Source organism: Drosophila serrata, unplaced genomic scaffold, assembly GCF_035046125.1.
Source record: "Drosophila serrata isolate PLE 108 unplaced genomic scaffold, ASM3504612v1 contig_276, whole genome shotgun sequence".
Lineage (NCBI taxonomy): Eukaryota > Metazoa > Arthropoda > Insecta > Diptera > Drosophilidae > Drosophila > Drosophila serrata.
The window spans coordinates 701,466-715,905 of NW_028257174.1; the positions used below are offsets into that span (position 1 = coordinate 701,466).

At 52.6% G+C, this 14,440-nt stretch overlaps 1 protein-coding gene and 1 long non-coding RNA gene across 3 annotated transcripts in view; one reads left to right on the forward strand and one right to left on the reverse strand.

Annotated features, from left to right (window-relative positions):
- The window catches only part of LOC147643179 (uncharacterized), a 117,580-nt gene that overhangs the window by 67,542 nt on the left and 35,598 nt on the right, over positions 1-14,440 (forward strand). The gene's annotated exons all lie outside the window — the stretch shown is intronic.
- The window catches only part of Pde9 (phosphodiesterase 9), a 174,248-nt gene that overhangs the window by 58,575 nt on the left and 101,233 nt on the right, over positions 1-14,440 (reverse strand). Inside the window, exon 4 of the mRNA XM_086835313.1 lies at positions 1,875-5,083. Within this exon, the coding sequence (XP_086691439.1) occupies positions 1,875-4,140 (2,266 nt within the window). The 5' untranslated portion in view covers positions 4,141-5,083. The remainder of the gene's footprint in view (positions 1-1,874; positions 5,084-14,440) is intronic.

Consider the following 14,440-nt stretch of genomic DNA (forward strand, 5'->3'; position numbering starts at 1 on the left):
AAGAAGTTCTTTGAATAATTTGAGCAGCTTAGAAAAAGTCATGAGCTAAAAGCTATATAAAATCTATAAGAAGGAGCTTCCTTGTCGTTTCCATATTTTGCTTAATTTTCTCTTTTCTCTCAGTGCAGAAGCACTTGTTTTTTGTTGTATGTTTTGTATTTTTTATTGCGTTTCGAGGGACACATTGTACACATAAAGGGCGTATTTATTGCCGTAAAAAAAGTGCCAAAGGCGTTGAAGGAATCGCTAGCGAAAAAGACATGGAAAGTAAGTCATATTACAACCGAAGAGGAGCTTAAGCCAGGATCTGTGTCCTTGCCATCTGATATATCATATATTCCATATTATCTATATTTTTATCTCATATTTTTTGGCCAGATTATTTCAGGTGAGATAGATAGAGAGCTCACAGAGGTCGAAACCAATCAAATTCTAATCCAGTTGCATTCATAAGATATTCATTTGCAGCTTTTGCTGGTATTTATTTTGGCTCAGGGGGCTTTGCATTTATGCTGCGAAATGGAAAAAATACAAAATGTACAACAAAAATATATATATCTCTATATATATATATATAAAACAGAAAATGGAAAACTGAAAATGCTTCCTGCCACCGCCATGGCCCCGGCCATTGAATTAAATATTTCACAACGCCCCCCTCCCCACCGACTGGGCACAGGAAAAGCTCTTTCCCCACTTTTCCTGCTTTGAAGCAGCATTTGTGCAGCGTTTTGAAACGATTTTTCCATTCCATTGTAGTTGCATTTAAATTTGTCCATTTGATTCCATTCCATTGTTGCATTCGCTCATGCCTCATTTGAGGCGATTACACATGATGGGGGAAAAGTACGGCAGGAAAAGTACGGTAAAATAACGGGGTTGGAAAAGCCAACGTCAATGTGAAAACACTTGACCATTTTGGCCCATTTGTCAGAGGGGGTTGGTTTTTCCGGGGGGGTTAAGTTCCGGGGGTTCCATCAATTATTTCGGTCAAATAAGTGCCGGGAATAATATCTCCCGGAGAGTGAGTAATTGCCGCATGGCAGTTTTCGCGGCAAAATGCTATCCACGTTAAGCGAATTAGGCGGAATGTAATCGAATTAGTTAACTAAACAGGGAATTACTTTTTGCCCAAGTAAAATAACACAGGGAAAAAAGACTCAAAGCTGGATACTTTGATCGGTTCAAAGGTTAACAGTTTAAGATGGGTTTTTGTAATAGAATAAAGTTAACAAAGGTAGGAAAATTGTTTTGTATTTCACACTATAAATATATACCCATTTAGAGATATATATTAGGACATTTGTTATGTATTTCTCTGATTTATATATATACCAATTTTAAGATATATTCTATCATACTTATACATTTTGATTAGGGTTTTTAATATCATTCAAGGAACTGGTTTCTTGGTTACAATCGTCATTATAAGTTAAGGATCTGTCAAAAGGTCCGTATGTTTCTCAGTTTTAAGCATTTATATGAAATTGAAATGTATATTTAATATATTATCCCTATTTTAAAATCATTTAAAGGCTTGATTTCCTGATAATCGCATTTATAAGACCCAAATCTATAAATGAGCCTGTATACCAATTTTCAGATCAGTTATAAAGATAATGTCACATTTATAATCATCTTGATAGTAAGAATATCTATCAATAGTTATAGGTTTTTAAAATTTCCGATCTTTCAAAGCTTATAATCATTTTTATAAGCCCGAAACCTATCAATAATCTTCTATACCAATTTTCAGATCATTCTAAAAGCTAGTTTCTGGGTTATCAAATAGGAAAACCTATCAATTATCCCCATTTTCGAATTCCTTCATGATTTTATAACTATATAATATATATATTCCAAGTTCTACTCACATAACCAATTCATGCGCTCCGTGTACTCGACCTTGCGCTTAAGATCCTTGACCAGGGCGCGAAAGTCATCGTCGTTGAAGTGACACTGAATGATCGTGTTGTTCAGCTGCAGAATGCTGTACTCGTTGTTGCCATTGTTCCCATTTCCATTTCCATTTCCATTTCCATTTCCATTACCATTTCCATTCCCGTTTCCATTCCCATTACCATTATTCGAGGCATTTGCCATGGCCATGGCATCTCTGGCACCATTTAGAGCATTCGACTCGATATCGGTGGCACTGGCTCTCAGCTTGTTGTGACCAGTTCCTCCTCCACCACCTCCACCTATGCCTATGCCAATGCCATCACCATCCACATTGCTGCAGGATTTACTCAGTATAATGGTGGCTCTGTTGGCTATCGAATTGGCGGCCAGCAAATGCTCTCCTGCCGCACCACAACTGCCGCGATGGAAGGGTAACGCCTTGCCAGCGGCACAATTGTTGTTCTTCAACGTGATGCAGTGCAGCTGATTCTGGAGGGCTGCCTGGACAGCGGAACAGTCACTGGCCCGCCTTCGGCGTGGATTATCACCGGCATCTGGGGCTGTCAATGCCAAGTGTTGCAACGAATGTTGCTGCAGATGTTGCTTCTGCTGCTGCTGTTGCTGTTGCTGCTGCTGTTGCATGTTGCTACTTGGATTATTGATACTTGGCTGTGCTCCGGTTGAGGCAATCCCGATTCCGGTAACGGAAATGGAACCCGAGCTGGAGGCTATGGGTGTGACTGGTGGCTGTTGCTGCTGCTGCTGTTGCTGTTGTGGATCGCTGGTGGTTTGCACACTGCTGGCCATATTCGACATTGATGTGGACATGTTGTTGTTGTTCTGTAGGCTGTTGCAATTGTTGTTATTATTGTTGTTATTATTGTTATTATTAGTGGTGGTAGTATCGCTGGCAGTCAGCTGTAAGCTGCAACTTGGTGGCACTTGCTGCTGCTGCTGTTGCCTGATGCGATGCTGCTGCTCTTGTTCCTCGTAAAACTGTATAAGCAACTCTTCAAGCAGAGCTATCGGTGAATTGGAGCAAAAGGATTGCGAGGCACTGGCCGAAACCGAAACGGAACCGGAAACAGTGGCCGTACCGCTAATGGTGGAACTGCTCGAGGATTTCCGGCGCACGGTGGTCGATGTGGTGGTCACGGCAATAACGGGTTGCGCCTGTTGCTGCTCCGTCTCCGCCTCTAGTTCCTCCTCGTCCTCGTCCTGCTGCTCGGGGCTCTTTTCTGCTAGCTGATCCTGATCGTGCTCCTCCAGTTCACTGCTACTCACTGCCTCTATGCTGTTGTTGCTACTGCTGCTGACACAATCTGCTGCTGCTGCTGCTGTAATTGCTCCTGCTGCTGCTCCTGTTCCCGCTGCAAGCGCTGCCAGGGGCCCCGCTATGGCCGCCGTGGCCGCTGCCAATACAATGGCCCTCTGGTGCTCCTTGCCCGGATCAAAGATCGAGTGACGCAACAGGATCTCCTGCAGCTGTCGCCGCTGCCTTCGGGCACTGTATGGATTCACCAGACGAAAGTCACCGTAAAATTTGGATAAATAACGTACCCGCGATGCAATATAACCGATCTTGCGCAACAGTCGCACATCCGCCTGCTGCAATTGCAATTGCAATTGTTGTTGTTGATTGTGATGGTGTTGATGTTCCTGGTGGCCACTGCGTTGCAGTGCCGCATGGCCACTGGTGCTGCTACTTAGAGAGGAACCCTCGTGGATCTCTACGTATTCACACTCTTCACTATCCTCGCTCTCCACCTGGCTGCTGTCGTCGATGTCGCTGGTGGCGAGTAGCAATGCTGCTGCTGCTGCTGTTGCTGCTGCTGCTGTTGCTGCTGCTGCTGTTGCTGCTGCTGCTGTTGCTGCTTCTACAGCTGCAACACCTGTAACTGCTGTAGATCCTGCTCCAGTGGTCACTGTGCTTGCTGTACCGCCTCCACCGCCGCCGGCTATAACCGTTGTGGTCGTTGTGGTTGCTGTGGTTGCAGCCGCATGGATTTCGGTCTCGGTTATGGTGGTGGTTATGATCGTGAGAGTCTCTAGCGTGTCCTCGTCACTGCTGCTGGTACCAGTTGCTGCTGTTGCTGCAGTAGGAGTTGGTGTTGCTGCTGCTGCTGATCCTGTTGCTGCTGCTGCTGCTGGTCCTGTTGCAGTTGCTGCTGCTGTAGATGCTGCACTGCTGCTGCCGCGTCGACTGCTACTGCTGTTGCAGCCGCTGTCCTGGTACATTTATAGGCAACCCTTGGCTATACCCGGCTATGCTGACTCTCTCTCTCTCCCTCTTATCTCTCTCTCTCTCTCTCTCTTTCTGTTAGGGATGCCCAAAGTTGACCCCAAGTTGGCCCCAAAAGTCTGCTTTTGCTACGTTTTCTCACGTATATTGACTTGCACTTTTCTGGTTCTTTGCCAGCGTGTCCTTAATTGTTTTATGCTTACGATTACTTTTATACTTTTTCCTATTTGTATTTGATTTGCTGCATAAATTAATTTCACCAATGAAGGAAGGACACACAGAGACAGAGAGACAGAGCGAGAGGAGAGGAGTGGGTTGTGTTGTGTTGTTCTTGTATTTTGTAAATATATATATATATATATATTTTTTTTTACGAGGCTGGCGCCTTTTTATGACCGTTTCCTTTTGTTACTTGCAATTTGTTTTTGATGTTTATGCCACGCCAGCAAAGTTATGCAAATTTTCCAACTCGGCTCAGCTCTCAGCTCTACACACTCAGTCAGTCTCTCTGATATATATATTTATATATATATCTAGATATATATGCATGTATATAGGTATATCGCGCATACGCAGCGTATACTTATTCCGTGTCTGGCCGCTCAAATCAAATCAAATTCAGTGGAAAAGTTGTCGCCACGCGCATTGTTTTCCTTCTTCGTTCGTTCCTTTTCCTTTTTTTTGGGGCATGTCAACCGTTTCGCCTACTTTTCTTTTCTATTTTCTCTATTTGTTGTTTCTGTTGTTGTATAGCTTTTTTGCTCCAGTTGGCGCCTGTTGGTGTGTGTGAGTGTGTGTCTGTGTGTTTTACATTTTATTGTGTTTTAATTTGCATTATTCAACCGTTTGTCCGCCTGTCCAACTTTGTTCCTGCCTGCTGCCTGCCTAGGCTCTCACAGAGGCAGCGTCACTTCCGCTTCCGTTTTGGCGCTGGCGAATCTGTAAAAAGGAAAAGCAAAATTTTCTATGAGTTTCTTTGTTATATATATATATATCTTGAATTAATATTAATAAAAGTTTCTTTTATAAAATCTATGTAACTATGCTCTGACATAATTTCTTCTTTACTTAAGCCCACAATTTGTATTTAAATTGAAGAAAAACACCAACTCTTGGCCTTAATTAATACAAAATCAATCAAGGAGACACCAGAGCAGAATCAACAAATAAACAAATGGTTAAATGTATTGGCAGCAGCAGCAGCAGCAGCAATGGAATACAACAATGTAAATATTTTATGAAATACTTTTACTACTTGCTGCTGCTGCTGCTGCTGCTGCTGCTGCAGCTTCTCCTGTTTGTTTGTTTATTGTGACAATCGATTGGAATGTGCAGCAAACAGGGAAGCTGGGCTTTGGTGACAGGTGGAGACAGGTGAACAGGTGGACAGGTGGACAGGTGAAAGGCGGTGGTCGGTCACTCCACAACAATCCCCAATAAGCAGGCGACCGCAGAGACAAAGGCGTTACCCCATTGGCGGTCAGCCGGAGTGCCCACATAGAAGAGGTGCCTAGGTCCTTGACACTGAGAGAAATATTTCAAAAAGAATTTTGAAATAGAAGAAAAACAAGTTACTTGGAAAAAATTATAGATTTACAAAGAAATTTTTCTAGAAACCAACAACAATCGAAATAGTAAATGAATATAGTTATTTATATATGTATATATATTATGGGTAGTATTTCATCCCAGTGTAGCCAAACAACAGGCAATTGCACAAAGCAACGGCAGGCGGCCGGTCGGTTGGTTGGTTGGTCAACTGAAGCAGCAACACCAACAGCAACAGCAACACCAACAGCAACAGCAACACCAACAGCAGCAGCAGCAACACCAACAGCAACAGCAACACCAACAGCAACACCAACAGCAACACCAACAGCAACAGCAACAGCAACACCAACAGCAGCTGCAGCAGCAACACTGCAACATGGCAACATCAGCAACTGTCGCCGACGTTGTGACAATGACAGCAAATGTCAAACAGCACCGCCCCCCACCCTCCCACTATTTCTACCCCATCCCCGACCTAGATCCACCCCATTAAGTGCAGTGTTGCCATCTCGCTCGCCCTGTTCATCTGTCAATCAGTTTATCTGTCTCTTTTGTTTGTCCGTCGGACAGCAGCAACTCTCGTGTGCAACTTCCACAATGCGACGGCTGAGACAAATGGCAGCAACATGGCTGTGGCATTGCATTTCTCGGTGGCATGAGGCGGTGCCAAGGAACTCGGACTTGGACAACGGACTAAGAGGCGACTGGCTTTAAGGGATTGAGAAGGACAACGCATTATGCTTTTAAAAGCATTTTGCAACACTAACCAAACCGAAAACCAAGTGTATATAAACAACAATCAGTTTACAAACTAAATAAATAAAAACAGGAAAGGGAACTAAACTAGGGAAGCCTTCCAGTTTGTATATAAACAAAAAGATCGTATCGGAAATGGATCATAACTAAGCTTAAAATCGTTAAAATTTTTAAAAATCGGATAAAAATTCACACATTAAATGGAGTATGCAGTTTAATTAAGCTACTTAAAATTAGCACACGAACGCTTTCCGAATTGAAAATTATCCATTTTTGGCTTAGTTATACGTTTTTCAAATTTTGATTAGGCGAAAAAATTTCCATAAAAAATTTAGGTAATATCGATTAAAAAATGGTATTGCACCTTCAATCAGAAGCTTAAAACTAGGTGAAGGAGTCGTTTCTAACTACTATAAACTATATACATTCTTGATCAGCATCAACAGGCGAATCTTTCTAGCTACATATATCCGGGGAAAACAAAATATTTTAAGAAATTTCCCATTTTTTGTTTTTAAGGAAAGCTGGTCCTGGAGCTGCTCCTGGACCTGCTCCTGGACCTGCTTCTCGCCCTGCTCCTGGAGATGCTCCTGGACCTGCTCCTGGACCTGCTTCTCGCCCTGCTCCTGAAGATGCTCCTGGACCTGCTCCTGGACCTGCTTCTCGCCCTGCTCCTGGAGATGCTCCTGAACCTGCTCCTGGACCTGCTCCTGGAGCTGCTTCTGGACCTGCTTCTCGCCCTGCTTCTGGACCTGCTTCTGGACCTGCTCCTGGACCTGCTCCTTGCTGCTTCTGGACCTGCTCCTGGAGCTGCTTCTGGACCTGCTTCTCGCCCTGCTCCTGGAGATGCTCCTGGACCTGCTCCTAGCTGCTTCTGGAGCTGGTCCTGGAGCTGCTCCTGGAGCTGCTTCTGGACCTGCTCCTGGACCTGCTCCTGGACCTGCTTCTCGCCCTGCTCCTGGAGATGCTCCTGAACCTGCTCCTGGACCTGCTCCTGGAGCTGCTTCTGGACCTGCTTCTCGCCCTGCTTCTGGACCTGCTTCTGGACCTGCTCCTGGACCTGCTCCTAGCTGCTTCTGGACCTGCTCCTGGAGCTGCTTCTGGACCTGCTTCTCGCCCTGCTTCTGGACCTGCTTCTGGACCTGCTCCTGGACCTGCTCCTAGCTGCTTCTGGAGCTGCTCCTGGAGCTGCTTTTGGACCTGCTCCTGGAGCTGCTCCTAGCTGCTTCTGGACCTGCTCCTGGAGCTGCTTCTGGACCTGCTTCTCGCCCTGCTCCTGGAGATGCTCCTGGACCTGCTCCTCGCTGCTTCTGGACCTGCTCCTGGAGATGCTCCTGGACCTGCTCCTGGAGCTGCTCCTGGACCTGCTCCTGGACCTGCTCCTAGCTGCTTCTCGCCCTGCTCCTGGAGATGCTCCTGGACCTGCTCCTAGCTGCTTCTGGACCTGCTCCTATCTGCTTCTGGACCTGCTTCTCGACCTGCTCCTGGACCTGCTTCTGGACCTGCTTCTCGACCTGCTCATGGACCTGCTCCTAGATGCTTCTGGACCTGCTCCTGGACCTGCTCATGGAGCTGCTTCTGGACCTGCTCCTATCTGCTTCTGGACCTGCTTCTCGACCTGCTCCTGGACCTGCTTCTGGACCTGCTTCTCGACCTGCTCATGGACCTGCTCCTAGATGCTTCTGGACCTGCTCCTGGACCTGCTCATGGAGCTGCTCCTGTACCTGCTCCTAGCTGCTTCTGGACCTGCTCCTGGAGCTGGTCCTGGACCTGCTCCTAGCTGCTTCTGGACCTGCTCCTGGAGCTCCTTCTGGACCTGCTCCTGGAGCTGCTCCTGGACCTGCTCCTAGCTGCTTCTGGACCTGCTCCTGGAGCTGCTCCAGGACCTGCTCCTAGCTGCTTCTGGACCTGCTCCTGGAGCACCTTCTGGACCTGCTCCTGGAGCTGCTCCTGGACCTGCTCCTAGCTGCTTCTGGACCTGCTCCTGGAGCTGCTTCTGGACCTGCTCCTGGAGCTGCTCCTGTACCTGCTCCTAGCTGCTTCTGGAGCTGGTCCTGGAGCTGCTTCTGGACCTGCTCCTGGAGCTGCTCCTGTACCTGCTCCTAGCTGCTTCTGGAGCTGGTCCTGGAGCTGCTCCTGGACCTGCTCCTAGCTGCTTCTGGACCTGCTCCTGGAGCTGCTCCAGGACCTGCTCCTAGCTGCTTCTGGACCTGCTCCTGGAGCTGCTTCTGGACCTGCTCCTGGAGCTGCTCCAGGACCTGCTCCTAGCTGCTTCTGGACCTGCTCCTGGAGCACCTTCTGGACCTGCTCCTGGAGCTGCTCCTGGACCTGCTCCTAGCTGCTTCTGGACCTGCTCCTGGAGCTGCTTCTGGACCTGCTCCTGGAGCTGCTCCTGTACCTGCTCCTAGCTGCTTCTGGACCTGCTCCTGGACCTGCTCATGGAGCTGCTTCTGGACCTGCTCCTAGCTGCTTCTGGACCTGCTCCTGTACCTGCTCCTAGCTGCTTCTGGACCTGCTTCTCGACCTGCTCCTGTACCTGCTCCTAGCTGCTTCTCGCCCTGCTCATGGAGCTGCTTCTGGACCTGCTCCTGGAGCTGCTCCAGGACCTGCTCCTAGCTGCTTCTCGCCCTGCTCATGGAGCTCCTTCTGGACCTGCTCCTGGAGCTGCTCCTGGACCTGCTCCTAGCTGCTTCTGGACCTGCTCCTGGAGCTCCTTCTGGACCTGCTCCTGGAGCTGCTCCTGTACCTGCTCCTAGCTGCTTCTGGAGCTGGTCCTGGAGCTGCTTTTGGACCTGCTCCTAGCTGCTTCTGGACCTGCTCCTGGACCTGCTTCTCGCCCTGCTCCTGGAGATGCTCCTGGACCTGCTGCTGGACCTGCTCATGGAGCTGCTCCTGTACCTGCTCCTAGCTGCTTCTGGACCTGCTCCTGGAGCTGGTCCTGGACCTGCTCCTAGCTGCTTCTGGACCTGCTCCTGGAGCTCCTTCTGGACCTGCTCCTGGAGCTGCTCCTGGACCTGCTCCTGGAGCTGCTTCTGGACCTGCTCCTGGAGCTGCTTCTGGACCTGCTCCTGGAGCTGCTTCTGGACCTGCTCCTGGAGCTGCTCCAGGACCTGCTCCTAGCTGCTTCTGGACCTGCTCATGGAGCTCCTTCTGGACCTGCTCCTGGAGCTGCTCCTGTACCTGCTCCTAGCTGCTTCTGGACCTGCTCCTGGAGCTGCTCCTGGACCTGCTTCTCGCCCTGCTCCTGGAGATGCTCCTGGACCTGCTCCTGGACCTGCTCCTGGAGATGCTCCTGGACCTGCTCCTGGAGCTGCTCCTGGACCTGCTTCTCGCCCTGCTCCTGGAGATGCTCCTGGAGATGCTCCTGGACCTGCTCCTGGAGATGCTCCTGAACCTGCTCCTAGCTGCTTCTGGAGCTGGTCCTGGAGCTGCTTTTGGACCTGCTCCTGGAGCTGCTCCTAGCTGCTTCTGGACCTGCTCCTAGCTGCTTCTCGCCCTGCTTCTGGACCTGCTTCTCGACCTGCTCCTGGACCTGCTTCTGGACCTGCTTCTCGACCTGCTCATGGACCTGCTCCAAAGCTGCTTCTGGACCTGCTCCTGGACCTGCTCCTGGAGCTGCTCCTGGACCTGCTCCTAGCTGCTTCTGGACCTGCTCCTGGAGCTCCTTCTGGACCTGCTCCTGGAGCTGCTCCTGGACCTGCTCCTAGCTGCTTCTGGACCTGCTCCTGGACCTGCTCCTAGCTGCTCCTGGACCTGCTCTTAGCTGCTTCTCGACCTGCTCCTGGAGCTGCTCCTGGACCTGCTCCTAGCTGCTTCTGGAGCTGCTCCTAGCTGCTTCTGGACCTGCTCCTGGTGCTGCTCCTGGACCTGCTCCTAGCTGCTTCTGGACCTGCTCCTGGACCTGCTCCTGGACCTGCTCCTGGAGCTGCTTCTGGACCTGCTTCTCGACCTGCTCCTGGACCTGCTCCTGGAGCTGCTTCTGGACCTGCTTCTCGCCCTGCTTCTGGAGCTGCTCCTGGACCTGCTCCTAGCTACTTCTCGCCCTGCTCCTGGAGCTGTTTCTGGACCTGCTCCTGGACCTGCTCCTAGCTGCTTCTGGACCTGCTCCTAGCTGCTCCTGGAGCTGCTCCTAGCTGCTTCTGGACCTGCTCCTGGACCTGCTCCTAGCTGCTCCTGGACCTGCTCTTAGCTGCTTCTCGACCTGCTCCTGGAGCTGCTCCTGGACCTGCTCCTAGCTGCTTCTGGAGCTGCTCCTAGCTGCTTCTGGACCTGCTCGTGGTGCTGCTCCTGGACCTGCTCCTAGCTGCTTCTGGACCTGCTCCTGGACCTGCTCCTGGACCTGCTCCTGGAGCTGCTTCTGGACCTGCTTCTCGACCTGCTCCTGGACCTGCTCCTGGAGCTGCTTCTGGACCTGCTTCTCGACCTGCTCCTGGACCTGCTCCTGGAGCTGCTTCTGGACCTGCTTCTCGCCCTGCTTCTGGAGCTGCTCCTGGACCTGCTCCTAGCTACTTCTCGCCCTGCTCCTGGAGCTGTTTCTGGACCTGCTCCTGGACCTGCTCCTAGCTGCTTCTGGACCTGCTCCTAGCTGCTTCTGGAGCTGCTCCTAGCTGCTTCTGGACCTGCTCCTAGCTGCTTCTCGACCAGCTCATGGAGCTGCTCCTTGCTGCTTCTGGACCTGCTCCAAGCTGCTCCTGGACCTGCTCCTAGCTGCTTCTGGACCTGCTCCTAGCTGCTTCTCGACCAGCTCATGGAGCTGCTCCTAGCTGCTTCTGGACCTGCTCCTAGCTGCTTCTGGACCTGCTCCTGGACCTGCTCCTAGCTGCTTCTGGACCTGCTCCTAGCTGCTTCTGGAGCTGCTCCTAGCTGCTTCTGGACCTGCTTCTGGACCTGCTCCTAGCTGCTTCTCGACCAGCTCATGGAGCTGCTCCTTGCTGCTTCTGGACCTGCTCCAAGCTGCTCCTGGACCTGCTCCTAGCTGCTTCTGGACCTGCTCCTAGCTGCTTCTCGACCAGCTCATGGAGCTGCTCCTAGCTGCTTCTGGACCTGCTCCTGGAGCTGCTCCTGGACCTGCTCCTAGCTGCTTCTGGACCTGCTCCTAGCTGCTTCTGGACCTGCTCCTGGAGCTGCTTCTGGACCTGCTCCTGGACCTGCTCCTGGACCTGCTCCTGGACCTGCTCCTAGCTGCTTCTGGACCTGCTCCTAGCTGCTTCTGGACCTGCTCCTGGACCTGCTCCTAGCTGCTTCTGGACCTGCTCCTGGACCTGCTCCTAGCTGCTTCTGGACCTGCTCCTAGCTGCTTCTGGACCTGCTCCTGGACCTGCTCCTAGCTGCTTCTGGACCTGCTTCTCGACCTGCTCCTGGACCTGCTCCTAGCTGCTTCTGGACCTGCTTCTGGACCTGCTCCTGGACCTGCTCCTGGAGCTGCTCCTGGACCTGCTCCTGGAGCTGCTTCTGGACCTGCTCCTGGAGCTGCTCCTGGACCTGCTCCTAGCTGCTTCTGGACCTGCTCCTGGACCTGCTCCTGGAGCTGCTCCTGGAGCTGCTCCTGGACCTGCTCCTAGCTGCTTCTGGACCTGCTCCTAGCTGCTTCTGGAGCTGCTCCTAGCTGCTTCTGGACCTGCTTCTGGACCTGCTCCTAGCTGCTTCTCGACCAGCTCATGGAGCTGCTCCTTGCTGCTTCTGGACCTGCTCCAAGCTGCTCCTGGACCTGCTCCTAGCTGCTTCTGGACCTGCTCCTAGCTGCTTCTCGACCAGCTCATGGAGCTGCTCCTAGCTGCTTCTGGACCTGCTCCTGGACCTGCTCCTAGCTGCTTCTGGACCTGCTCCTAGCTGCTCCTGGACCTGCTCCTGGAGCTGCTCCTGGACCTGCTCCTAGCTGCTTTTCGACCTGCTCATGGAGCTGCTCCTGGACCTGCTCCTAGCTGCTCCTGGACCTGCTCCTGGAGCTGCTCCTGGACCTGCTCCTGGACCTGGTCCTGGACCTGCTCCTAGCTGCTTCTGGACCTGCTCCTAGCTGCTCCTGGACCTGCTCCTAGCTGCTTTTCGACCTGCTCCTGGAGCTGCTCCTGGACCTGCTCCTAGCTGCTTTTCGACCTGCTCATGGAGCTGCTCCTGGACCTGCTCCTAGCTGCTCCTGGACCTGCTCCTGGAGCTGCTCCTGGACCTGCTCATGGAGCTGCTCCTGTACCTGCTCCTAGCTGCTTCTGGACCTGCTCCTAGCTGCTCCTGGACCTGCTCCTAGCTGCTCCTGGACCTGCTCCTAGCTGCTTCTCGACCTGCTCATGGAGCTGCTCCTGGACCTGCTCCTGGAGCTGCTCCTGGACCTGCTCCTGGACCTGGTCCTGGACCTGCTCCTAGCTGCTCCTGGATCTGCTCCTAGCTGCTCCTGGACCTGCTCCTAGCTGCTTCTCGACCTGCTCATGGAGCTGCTCCTGGACCTGCTCCTGGAGCTGCTCCTGGACCTGCTCCTGGAGCTGCTCCTGGACCTGCTCCTGGACCTGGTCCTGGACCTGCTCCTAGCTGCTTCTGGACCTGCTCCTAGCTGCTCCTGGACCTGCTCCTAGCTGCTCCTGGACCTGCTCCTAGCTGCTTCTCGACCTGCTCATGGAGCTGCTCCTGGACCTGCTCCTGGAGCTGCTCCTGGACCTGCTCCTGGAGCTGCTCCTGGACCTGCTCCTGGACCTGGTCCTGGACCTGCTCCTTGCTGCTTCTGGACCTGCTCCTAGCTGCTCCTGGACCTGCTCCTAGCTGCTCCTGGACTTGCTCCTAGCTGCTTCAGGACCTGCTCCTGGAGCTGCTTCAGGACCTGCTCCTGGAGCTGCTCCTGGACCTGCTCCTGGAGCTGCTCCTGGACCTGCTCCTGGACCTGGTCCTGGACCTGCTCCTAGCTGCTCCTGGAGCTGCTCCTAGCTGCTCATGGACCTGCTCCTAGCTGCTCATGGACCTGCTCCTAGCTGTTTCTGGACCTGCATCTCGACCTGCTCATGGAGCTGCTCCTGGAGCTGCTTCTGGACCTGCTCATGGAGCTGCTCCTGGACCTGCTCCTAGCTGCTTCTGGACCTGCTCCTGGACCTGCTCCTGGAGCTGCTTCTGGACCTGCTCCTAGCTGCTTTTCGACCTGCTCCTGGAGCTGCTCCTGGAGCTGCTCCTAGCTGCTTCTGGACCTGCTTCTCGACCTGCTCATGGAGCTGCTCCTGGAGCTGCTTCTGGACCTGCTTCTCGACCTGCTCCTGGACCTGCTCCTAGCTTCTTCTGTACCTGCTCCTGGAGCTGCTTCTGGAGCTGCTCCTGGACCTGCTCCTAGCTGCTTTTCGACCTGCTCCTGGAGCTGCTCCTGTACCTGCTCCTAGCTGCTTCTGGACCTGCTCCTAGCTGCTTCTGGACCTGCTCCAAGCTGCTTCTGGACCTGCTCCTAGCTGCTTTTCGACCTGCTCATGGAGCTGCTCCTGGACCTGCTCCTAGCTGCTCCTGGACCTGCTCCTGGAGCTGCTCCTGGACCTGCTAATGGAGCTGCTCCTGTACCTGCTCCTAGCTGCTTCTGGACCTGCTCCTAGCTGCTCCTGGACCTGCTCCTAGCTGCTTTTCGACCTGCTCCTGGAGCTGCTCCTGGACCTGCTCCTGGACCTGCTCCTAGCTGCTTCTGGACCTGCTCCTGGAGCTGCTTCTGGACCTGCTTCTGGACCTGCTCCTGGAGCTGCTTCTGGACCTGCTTCTCGACCTGCTCCTAGCTGCTTCTGGACCTGCTCCTGGACCTGCTCCTAGCTGCTTCTGGACCTGCTCCTGGACCTGCTCCTAGCTGCTTCTGGACCTGCTCCTAGCTGCTTCTGGACCTGCTCCTGGAGCTGCTTCTGGACCTGCTTCTCGACCTGCTCCTGGACCTGCTCCTAGCTGCTTCTGGAGCTGCTCCTAGCTGCTTCTGGACCTGCTCCTGGACCTGCTCCTAGCTGCTTCTGGACCTGCTCCTAGCTGCTCCTGGACCTGCTCCTAGCT